Source organism: Lygodium microphyllum, chromosome 5, assembly GCF_053477565.2.
Source record: "Lygodium microphyllum isolate KBCC chromosome 5, Lygodium_microphyllum_v1.1.10, whole genome shotgun sequence".
In the NCBI taxonomy this organism is placed as follows: Eukaryota; Viridiplantae; Streptophyta; class Polypodiopsida; order Schizaeales; family Lygodiaceae; genus Lygodium; species Lygodium microphyllum.
Window position 1 is genome coordinate 149,365,965 of NC_141139.1, and position 12,398 is coordinate 149,378,362.

At 43.0% G+C, this 12,398-nt stretch overlaps 1 protein-coding gene across 1 annotated transcript in view; it reads right to left on the reverse strand.

Annotated features, from left to right (window-relative positions):
* The window catches only part of PEN2 (PTEN 2), a 74,901-nt gene that overhangs the window by 11,880 nt on the left and 50,623 nt on the right, over window positions 1–12,398 (reverse strand). The window contains exon 10 of the mRNA XM_087678514.1: window positions 5,530–5,576. Coding sequence (XP_087534640.1) covers window positions 5,530–5,576 — 47 coding nt within the window. The remainder of the gene's footprint in view (window positions 1–5,529; window positions 5,577–12,398) is intronic.

Here is a 12,398-nt window from a genome sequence, read left to right on the forward strand (position 1 = left end):
GTTCTAAAGGTTGCTATTTTGCATACCATTAGACTAGGCATTTTTGTGGGGAGAGAGGGTGCAAAGACTTCAACTCCATATACTATGAGCTGACCAAGAATTTCCGATCTCTTACGTGGAGGGGATAGAGTCAAGATTGGATCTTTCAATCCAATAATACCATGGGTCCATGGACTTTGAATTAGTAAGGTACGACCTTGTGAATGTCATCCTTGGCACGCCATAGTTATTTGATAGATTTTACTCTTTGTATATTGACTTTAAAACTCATGTACTTTCTTTTGAGCTTGATGGCCACTATCATGTGATCAAGGGTTGTTTACCTCTAAGATCACTGAATCTAATACACATGGAATTAGCTTTGAAGGCTAACATATGTTTTCATGATATAAATGTTGTTACCTATGTTTGTTTTATTTAGAAAGTTTAATAATCTTTGTTTCAATGAAATTCTATTTCTTTTAATAATAATATTGATACTATCGATAGTAAACATTTAGATCAGATTCTACACAAATAAGTTGGTGTCTTTTTGTTTGAATTACATGATGGATTTTCCATTGTCTCGCGGTACATTAAACCATAGAATCAAGGCATTCCCCGAAAGTCATCGCATCTCATGGCAACCGTATTGGTTTGGCTCGAAAGAGGAGTACAAGATAGCTAAGGACCTTCACAATTTCTAGCTAAGGGTTTTATTGAACCTAGTAAAGTCTTTGTGGAGCTCACTTGTCCTTCTTGCTGAAAGGACAATTATACGATGTGCTTCTATGCAGATTACAAAGATCTCAATAAGGTGACTATCAAGAACAAAGATTGATCTTATATCCAACTACTATCAAATACAAATAGCTTCAAAAGATGTCTTGAAAATTGTTATTCGAACATACTATTAACGCTATTAATTTTTTATCCTACCTTTTGAATTAGCTAAGGTTTTCCCAACTTTTCAACAGATGATGAATACTTTGTTTTTTCGACCACATACTTATTTATAGTAAGCATATGAATCACTTGCATGTTGACTTATGTTTCTTAAGACAAGTAATTGTTCAGATTTTGCATATTGGACATGCCATCTCGATTAATGGCATTCGGATTGATCCTGAAAAGATTTAAGTAGTGTGTAATTGGCCTATTCCAAGAACCATAAGATAAGTAAAATCTTTTTTTGGGTTTTATTGGATTTTTTTGAAAGTTCATTAAGAACTATGCTCATATTACTGGATCCTTAACACTTTTGCTTAAGGGTATCAGAAGTTAAAAAAAACATATTAATACATTGGTTATTTGGACTAGTGAACTCAATCAATGTTTTGAAATATTAAAACAATTGGTTACCATTGCATGTTGTAAACTATTGATGTAAACAAACCTTTTAAGGTTCATACAGATGCAAGTGATTATACTATGGGTGTTGTTCTTTATCAAGACGGCCGACCAGTTGCATTGGAGAGCATAAGCTCACTGTTGCCCAAACTCATCACACAATTTGAAAAGAAGAAACTATTGGTGGTCATCCATGCACTTAAAATATAACGCCATTATTTGTACAGTGCTCGGTTCCTTATATAGATTAACTAACATTCGTTAAAATATCTTTATGATCAACCCAATCTTTGTGGCTGTAAGGCGAGATGGGCAAAGCTTATGCAAAAATTTGACTTTGAGATTTGTTATTGAAAGGACACAACTAATATGGTTACCAATTCCCTTAGTTGGATTGTCTAAGTGAATACCTCATCCTTCTTCCGAAATTTGGATTGCTTTCTATCTCCGTCTCAAAGGGCGTTGCCAAAATAATCTTCACTTTGGTAAGATTTGGCAACTAGTTCAAGAGGGATCTAGTAGCTTAGAAAACTTTAGCAATCCAGAAAAGTTGGACCAAGAGAAAGATAGTGGAAATGTATTATATTTGTAATGGGTTACTTTTTAAACAAGACAAAGTGTGTATGCCTAATGATCAAGATATCTATAAGAAAATTTTGTAGGAGTATCATGACACGTTAAGCGTGTCAACTTTAACCTTACTTACTTGCAACTTTTATTTGCCACACTTGAAATGGGGAATGTTATGTCATGTATAAATTCCCACCAAGAAGTGGAGTAGCATTTCTATGGATTTTGTAGTAGAATTACCTTGTATGAATTGAGTCATGATGCAATTTGGATGGTGGTCAACCGATTGACAAAAATGGCTCCATTCATTTCCACAAAGAGAATCGTGAAAAGCTATGAGTTGACTGGTCTCAACGGTTTTTAAAAAATTGAAAGTTCAATTGTCCAGGTCATTCTCCGAACATCCTAAGAGTGGTAGACAACTAGAGAGAACAAATCAAACTATGGACGATACTTTGCATACATGTCTCTAGTAGACAATCTGAGAGGGAGGATTACCTTTAATAGTGCTATGCATTCGGCCACTGGTTTTATCTTGTTTATGGTTATGTATGGTTAGGGTAGTTGAGTCCTATTTATAGAACTCAAGGCCCTATTGTGTACCTTATCATGTGATCACCACACCCTTGGTCGGTACGCTAACACATTCGAACACCAGGATGGTGTGGACTATGGTATGGCACACCAAGCTTTTGGGATGTGGTCATGACATGAGGTGTTGCTATCTCCCAGGCTTAGGGGTGAGCCTGTTTGGCTCTATGGCTTTGATGTTGAGAAACCACATCATTCTGTACAGTTTCCCTTATTCATTCAAATTTTTGGTTTCCGTTTCCTAACACATTCGAACACCAGGATGGTGTGGACTATGGTATGGCACACCAAGCTTTTGGGATGTGGTCATGACATGAGGTGTTGCTATCTCCCAGGCTTAGGGGTGAGCCTGTTTGGCTCTATGGCTTTGATGTTGAGAAACCACATCATTCTGTACAGTTTCCCTTATTCATTCAAATTTTTGGTTTCCGTTTCCAGCCCCAAAAAGGCTTTCTAGGGCTTCCCAAGAGAGTCAAAGTGCCACTTGAGAGACTTCAATGGGTGAGACTCTAGACTGTTTGTGCATATATGTATGGCACCACCCATTCATTCCACCACTCACCACTGATTCATTCTGTCAGTCACCCATCATCTCTCTCTCTCCTCTCCTTCCACCACCTCTTCCTATTGCCAAGCACGAGTCTCCTTCATCCATTAGGGCTGCTTTTATGGTGGCAAGGTTCTCCTTCATACCTGACATCATCATCCACACCTTGGCAACAACACTCCACCTCCTAGTGTCAACATCTACAGTCTAGTGTTAGCTCCTCCTCTAGGTGGCATCACCTACTTTCATTTGTTTGTCCAGGCAGCTCCTCCATCACCTAGCGTCATCACCCACAGTTGGCGTCATCATCTCCAAGCCCTGTCTTTGCGTTTGACATCCTGGTGCTTCCTCTACTCCAGGCAACCTTCTCCTCCAACTGGCGTCAGATTTAGAGGCCACTGCTGCTTGCGTTTGGGCACCCTAGCACCTTTTTTCATCTCCCAGTGGCTACCCTTCATCACTCGTCATCTCCACAGGCTGCCTTGATTTGTGTTGTGCAGTTTGTGCCCTTTAGACTCCTTCTCCACCACCAGTGTCACTCCCCACCAGCTGGCGTCAATCATTAGGCCTGCATTTGTAAACTGAAAGGCTTCTTCTGCAGTCTCCTTGCTCCAGGGCATCTTTCATGTACGGCACCCTTGTATCAGATTCACTTCATTATTTCAGTTCTTCATCATCTTGTTCATCTGAATTTCTTTTCTCTTCTCAGTGCTTGCCGTACACACTCTGTGTTTTTCCTCCCAAACCCTACAGTCTCTCTAGTTGCTCAGTCATTTCTTGGCAGCTGGGAGGTGAGTCTGATGTCTAGTACCTTCGTGTTCATGGATATAGCTTGTGTCATCTCTTGTGTGCAGGTCGGATTCTAGGTGGGCATTTCATGGATGCTCAGACTATAGGGGATATATCCTCAGCAGAGGAATAGACTATGTGGCAGGGATCACAAAGAGCACATCAGCCCTAGAGCTTTATTGAACTAGTTGATAGATTAGCATTGTGGTTATGGGGGAGGTCAGAACTTATAGATTGGATGGGACTTCAAGCAAAGGCAGGGGCACAAAACCAATAACCTCCCGCGTCCTTTCTTTGACTAGTCTGTGACAATTGGCAGATGAGCATACAGAAGAACAATCAGAAATGCAGGCCTCCTCAAGAGTTTAAATGGGATAACATATTGGATTGACAGACGATTGCAGAGAGACTCTTGAAGGCGTGCTATGAAGAAGCCAATGGTCTCTTTCTGACTCAATCTTTAGCATCACCTGTAGGCTGTCTGCCATCTTGTGACCTTTTCAGCTCATGATTAATCATGGCCCATAAGTTGGCAGTTAGCTTGGTTCAATAGGTTAAAAAAACCAGATTGCAAAGCTACTTCACAACGTAGCCTCAGAGACCACTCGGCACAGGCTCTAGCTGTTAGGCAGTCAAATGTGATTTGGCAAGCAGCTCTATAAATTACCCAAGGCAGACATTACACTTAATTGCATCACTTGCAGTCAGCAGTCCCAAAAAACCAAGGTTTAGCATCAAGTGAATGGAACATTTTTGGGAAAGACCTTCGTATCAAAGATAGAACAAAAACCTACAAAAGCATAAAGAAAAGCCTGTAGATTTAGGAGTTCAACTCCAAGTTCCATTTGGGCTTCCAGCTGGCTACAGATAACTCATATTGTCACAGGGAAGTGGGAAAATATCTATACTTCTCCAAGTTTCATGTTGCTTTCCAGCTGACTAGAGATTATTCATATCTCACAGAGAAATGGGAAAACATCCAGCATGCCATCACCAAACTCAGATGCAGCACAACCCCTAAACAGTGAGATTACTTGCTTCTAGCTTAGAGTGAGATTCCCTAAGTGGCATTACACCTCACCTCATCAACTGTCCCTCTGATGTACACTTTGAGATGACTGCCCTCCTACTCATGTTTGAGATCATATATAAATAGATGAATCCTTTCTTTGAAGATAGTGAACTCATTTTCATTCTACCTCAAACTAACATTTCAAATCCATAATCTCATGTACAGGGATCATTTAACATTCTGAAAACACATCAACACATGTTAAGGCATCATTGACTATGTAGAGATTAGCTTCTTTACCACACAAAATACAGGCCTTAGCCCAAACAAAAGATCAACAGAAAAAGAAAGGCTGAAGCATTCTTCACACTAGTAATGTGACAAGCTTATCCCATCAATATGACGATAAACAGAAACTTGACCTTTTGAACCACTACATCAAAAGCTTTCAGCAGCAGACATATCATGACTGACTGTATAGACAAAGACAGATGAAAAGAGTTCAAACATTCTTAAGGAGTCTTGAAGCTGTTAACACTTCTCTTGGAAATGTTGGGTGGCTGAGATGAAATCACAATATATGAATTAGAACAACATGAATGTTTTATATGATACAAGCGAGTAACTGCAAAACTAAAAGGGGCAATAATGGAACAAAGTTCCAGAAATTTATGGACTGGATAAGGCTCACCATCATATCTTTCGTGCGTGGATGCTTTTTTGAGGAGAAGACAACACCTGTTCACAAAAAAAAAGAGGCAAAATCATCTGCTTTTCTTCGTTGCTGATCCAACATGAAAAAGGAAGAGCTGCCATGCATAATAGAGCAAACAAAGATAATAATGGTCTGCCAGTAGCTGATTATCCTGCTGGCTTCTGGTTGATTGCTAACCGTGCCCCACACTTCTAACCACTACTCAAGGGACAAACCACATAGACCCTTTATAATTCCAATAAATCATAATTTTGCAATGTGGTCAATCCACTTGCAAGCCACCATGCATTCAGGTATCACACATGATTAGGTGGTCCTACAGAAATTACAGATGCTCAATTGCTCTGATACTACTATCTTCAGGATGCCACAAAGGCAACGGACCAAAGCAAAGTACACTAAGATACAATTCCCTTCAGTATGTCTAACGGCACTTACAAAACCCCCCTCCCTCCAAAAAGAAACACACACGCACACAACTTTTCCTTTTTTGTGGAATGCTATTGTTATGATTATCAATTATCAATGCATGAAGTAGCTTAATAATATGACACTAAGGTCTATCCAATCCTTGAGTGATAAGGCTGCCATGTTCTAGTAGCAAATGTACCTAAGAAATATGTTTCCAATCCTCCACATAGTTTTTTGGGTAGTACATTACATTACAGCCTGGGCAACCCCAAACAGGATGAAAACCCTACCTTGAAGTACAAATAGAAACTACAAGACTCTACCCAATGACCCATATCTAAAGGCAAGGGTAAAAGTAAAAGGTAATACAAAAGCTTGATTTAGTCAAGGGAGTAGGACCTAGGCAGGTGACAACTTTCTTGCTGGGAATTTTACAATGGATGGGAGTAGTTTAGTGGCAAGTATTTAGCAAACATCAAAATAGATAGCATAACTTTCCTTGAAGAGGACAATATATGACACATAAACAAGCACATTGTTGAGACCAGCCTTCCTCCTTGCATAGGGTGATAACAACTTGATTTAACAGTAATTACAACAAGTAATTAATTCAAATAAATTGAAATGCACACTTTACCACTTAATTCTTGGACAATGGACAGCTTGTTGGTCCCAAAATTGGCACCTCTTTTGGTATTTCTTTATTCTTTATTGCAAATGGATGGAGTATAACTGAGATTCACAAATCTCCTCTGCTAATCCAAGTGCTACTTGCTGTCATTAATGACACCAACAAGCCTTCAAACTAATTTTCCCCTTAGTTTGCTTGAAGAATTGCCGTTGACCCTGCTCTTGTAAGACAAATTTAACCCCAAATTGAAATTTGCTGGATGACCCCTTGAATCTCCCTGAAATTCTCCAATTTCAGCTCTTGGCATTCATGTACACAAATTATGGCAATAACAAAAGCCACATAAATTGAAAATACAACATTACCACTTAATCTTGAACAAGGGATAGCCAATTGGCCCCAAAACTAGTGCCCGTTGTGGTATTTATTTATCATGTATTGCAATTTGGATGGAATACCTTGAGATCTCTTTAATCTCTGTATCGTGACAAGTGACTAGCAAGCCTTAAAACCAATTTACCCCTTACTTTGCTTAGGGATTTGTCCTTCACTTTGCTGCTTGGGTGACAAATTCAACTCCAAATCAGTGTTTACTATCTGACCTCTTGAATTTCTTGAAATTCCTCAATTAGTTGCTGAAACTCAAGCCTGTTGCTTGCCGTGAAATGCTGTCACTTGATCCTACAAAGTTTGGGATGTAGTGGTGTGGCTCCAAAGTGCTTCTTGGTCGCTGCCAATGGCCTCCCACAGGTGGGAGCTCAAGACAGCATATGTACACCAAGAAGTTGTCTGAAAACACTGAACTTATCTTTACCCAGAGACTTGATAAAGATATCCGCAACCTGCTCATCAATCTTCACACGCATGAGATCAACTCTCCCTGCAATAACCATCTCTCTGATGAAGTGGTAGTGTATCTCAATGTGTTTTGTCCTGGCATGGTATACTGGATTCATGGCCAGGAGTACACTACTAAGATTGTCACATAGCAGAGTCAGTGGAGCATCTACAAGTATGTCCAAATCAGCCATAAGCTTAAGCAGCCATGCAATCTCACATGTTGCCAATGCAACACCCATGTACTCTGCCTCAGTACTCGATAAAGCAACCGTAGGCTGCTTCTTGCTACTCCAGCTGATCATTCCGCTTCCAAACCCAAAAGCATAGCCACTTGTAGACCTACGATCATATGAGCATCCTACCCAATCTGCATCCGTGTATCCAACCAGTTTCAAGGGCTTATCTCTCACATAGAACAGCCCATAATCTAAAGTGGACTTAACATATCTCATAATACATCTAACTGCATCCAAGTGCGGCTTTCTGGGCTTCTGCATAAACTGGCTTATGAGCCCTACAGCATAGCTCAAGTCAGGCCTAGTGATGGTCAAGTAAATCAGACTGCCAACCATCTACCTGTACATAGTCACATCCTCAACTTCAACCTCAGTGCTCATGTCTAGCTTTACATTTTGATCAAGAGGTGTGTCTAGTGGTTTGCATTCAGCCATGTCATACTTCTTCAGCATTTCCATGTAAAAGTGCTTCTGCATCAGCCATAAATCATTTTCAGCTGTAACCACCTCAATGCCCAAGAAATACTTCAAATCATCTAAATCTTTCATGTCAAATTCAGTTTTCAACATCTTCATTACATGTTGTATGTCCAAGTCATAATCACCAGTGATTATCAAATCATCAACATATATGACCAGCACTACCAAGCCACTGTCAGTCTTTTTTGTAAATAGGCTGTGATCAGCCCTGCCAACAACAAATCCCAAGCTCTGCAAGTAGTTACTAATCCTTGCATGCCAAGCTCTCGGAGCCTGCTTCAGCCCGTACAATGCTCTTTTCAGCCTGCATACATAGTGCTGAAAATCAGGGTGTACATACCCTTCCGGCTGATCCATATAGACATCCTCTACCAAGTCACTATTGAGAAATGCATTCTTCACGTCCATCTACTGCATTTTCCAACCTCTAGCAACAGCAAAAGCAATCACAGTACATATGGTTGCCATCTTGGCAACAAGGCTGAATGTTTCCTCATAATCAAGTCCATATGTTGGGCATACCTCTTAGCAACCAACCTGGCTTTGTACCTTTCCGCACTGCCATCCGACTTGCATTTGATTTTGTAGGCCCATTTGCAGCCAATGGTCTATTTCCCTTCAGGCAGTGGCACAAGATCCCATGTCTTATTTTCAGCCAAGGCATTCATTTCTTCATCCATAGCTGCATACCAGTTCTCATATTTTACTGCTTCAGCATTTGTACCTTGTTCTTTGATCTCCATCACTTTTGTCATGTAAGCATAGTGCTTTGCAAAGTAGCCACTATGCATCAACCTGTCAGCAAGATATCTGACCCTCTGCGAGCGTCTAGGCTGTAGTGCACTGCTCGAATCCCCTCTCGCATGAGGTGAAATATACCTGCTCTGCCTCGTGCTAGGCGTATAGACAGTTGGAATATCAAGCTCACTATCTAAAATGTCAACAGACTCATATCTAGAAGTCATCCTACCACGTGTCATTATACCATAGATGCATCCTCAATAGCTTTCTCTTTTCCTTTGTTGTCCAAGATATCATATCTCCCCCTCACTAAGATACCGGTGTCAGTGGACGATAAGCCAGAGCTCCTCAATTTACCTGTCTAAGGAGATACTGTCTAACCACTAGGACCTGTCATAGCAGTACTCTGTTGTGAATCAGCTGTAGATATATGAGTAGAAGGCGTGTCCGATAGCACTAGAGCCAATGATACATACCAAGAGGCCATCTCATCAAAGATAACGTCCCTGCTCACCAAAGTCTCCCCAGTAGAGGGATCATAGCATTTGTATGTCTTCTTCTCCTGCGAATATCCAATGAAAACACACTTATGCACTTTTGGATCTAGCTTCTTTCTTTTCTCATCTGGAATGTGCACATAAGCAAGACAGCCAAAGACTTTCAAGTGACTTACATCCGGCTTATAGCCATACAGCTTCTCAAACGGTGTCATCTCATGAATACCTGCATCGGGAGTCCGATTCAAAATATACATGGCTATCATAACAACCTCAGCCCAATAATAGAGCTGTGAGAGTGCGCAGCGAAAGAAGAACACGAACACAGAGGAGAGGAGAGAGGAAGCAGAGAATGAAGGAAGAAAGTCTGCACTGACTGAGATGAATGCTGAATACACTGGAATGGACAGAACAGTCCCTGCACGCAGCCCGGAGTGTCAGTGAGGGAACCAGGACAGACTGGAAGCAGAGGCAGCACCAATGCCGGAGACGGAGACGGAGGGAGCAGTACTGAACCTGCAGAGCATGAATGAGATGAATGCTGGACTGACTGGGGGGGCAGCTATAAATAGCCCCCAGCCAGAAAACTGGCCGACCAGCTAAACTGGCCAACCTGGCCAGATCTGGTCCGACTGGCCAGTTCTGGTCCGACTGACCAGAACTGGTCCGACTGCCCAAAATAATGGGCAGTCACCCCAAAAACAGCCCAGATCTGGGCTGTAAAATGCCCAGGGCTACATGCTGACTAAAGCAGACTGAAAACACACTGACAGAGCTCCTCTGTCTCCTGTCAGACTCTGACAGGAGCTCACAACCAGGAGATGACAGACTGAGACTAAATAAGAGCAGGCTAACACCCCCTCTCAACTCCTGGGAGAGTCTGAAGACCCAAGAACCGCATGTGAGGAAGCAAAGAAGCCTGAGGCAAAGGCTTCGTAAAGAGATCAGCTGCATTGGCCGCCGTAGGACAATAGACCACCACCAGCTCCGAATCCACGATCCGCTCTCGAACATAGTGATACTGAACCTCAATGTGCTACGTACGAGCATGAAACACCGGGTTCTTGGCCAGAGCAAGAGCACTCTGGTTATCCACGCGCAGCTCCGTAGGTCCGGTCTGGGAAAAGCCAATCTCCGCAAGTAAGCGACGGAGCCAAACTGCCTCCATAGCGGTCGAACATAGGGCCCGATACTCAGCCTCTGTAGAAGAAAGTGCCACAGTAGGCTGCTTCTTGCTGCTCCAAGAGACAGCACCAGATCCAAGGGTGAAAGCATAACCTGTAGTGGATCGTCGCGAATCCACATCACCTGCCCAATCAGAATCACTCCATCCAGAAAGGGTAATCCCATCTCCATACATGATCCCAAAGGATCGAGTCCCCTGCAAATAGCGAAGAACCCGCAAGGCCGCCTGCCAGTGATCCTGGGTAGGAGTCTGCATAAAGGAAGACAATAAAGCCACCACAAAGGAGATATCCGGCCGAGTGTGAAGCAGCCAGATAAGAGAGCCGACAAGGCACCTGTAACGGGTGGGATCGGTAAGAGGAACGCCAGCTGTCAAAAGCTTGGACTCAGGGTCCATAGGGCATGAGATAGGCCGACACTCAGCCATATCAAACTCCGAAAGAAGCTCCGAGATGTACCTGTGCTGCGAGATAAAAATGCCCTGTGCCATCTGATAGATCTCCAGACCTAGAAAGAAGTGAAGGATCCCTAGATCCGTCATGTCAAACTCCTGTTGTAGAATGGACCGTGTATGCTCCACCTGCTGAGTGTCGCTCCCTGTAATAATAAGATCATCCACATACAAGATGAGGAACACCGAAAGAGAATCCACAACCCGTAAGTAGAGGTTGGGATCATAAGCGGAGCGCGCAAAGCCACTCTGTAGAAAGAAGCGGTCAATCCGCTGGTACCAAGCACGAGGAGCCTGCTTTAGGCCATAAAGAGCCTTCCGCAGCTTGTAGACATGATCCTCCTTCCCCTGTACAAGAAAACCAGGAGGCTGTGAAACATAAATCTCCTCCTCAAGAACGCCATTCAGAAAAGCAGACTTGACGTCCATCTGATAGACAGGCCAACGGTGATGAGCAGCAAGAGCCAAAAGCACTCGGATGGTGGACATCCTAGCTATAGGAGCAAAAGTCTCAAAGTAATCCAACCCTGCACGCTGGGCAAAACCCTTGGCAACAAGCCTAGCTTTATGCTTGTCCAAGGAGCCATCTGCAAGATATTTGGTCTTAAAGACCCATTTCACACCAATCACCTTCCGTTTCGCGGGACGCGGAACAAGCTTCCACGTATGGTTTCGCTCGATGGAGTCGAGCTCGGCCTGTATAGCCTGTCTCCAAATATCCTGTGCAAGAGCCTCCTCCACAGTGGAAGGCTCGGAATCCTAAAGAATCTGTGACATAAGAGCATAGTTCACACATAGTGAACTGTCCCACTGGGCCTGTAAACGGGCTGATCGACGAGGACCTGTAGAAGAAGCAGGAAAGTGAGTAACACCTGAATCCTGCATGAGCCGGCGATACCATAAAGGAATCCTGAGAGACTCCTTCTGTGAGGGAGACCGGGGGGTCCCCGGAACCTGTAAAGCACCCAAATCGGAGAGGGACTCCCCCTCACCGAGTGAAGGTAAATCCTCCGCATCTGAAGAAGGCTGTATATCCCATGAAGATCCCGAAGAGGCGGTAGAAGAGCTCGTAGTAGACGAAGGCACATCCACCAAAGGAGAAAGGGAAGCCGAAGGAGGAGGAGGAATAGGGGGGGTGCTAAGGGTGATCCTGGAAGGAAGTGAAGGGAGAGAAGGTGGGGGGGGGGTCCGTCGATGATGAAGAAACATCGGAAATAGAACCATCAATCGGATCCTCAGAGGCTGAAGCCTCATCAGAGATCACATCCCTGCTCACCTCAACCTGCCGCGTCGTCGGGTCGTAGAGCCGATATCCCTTCGTGGTCGTACTATAACCAACGAAGATAAGCTTTCTCGACTTAGAGTCGAACTTC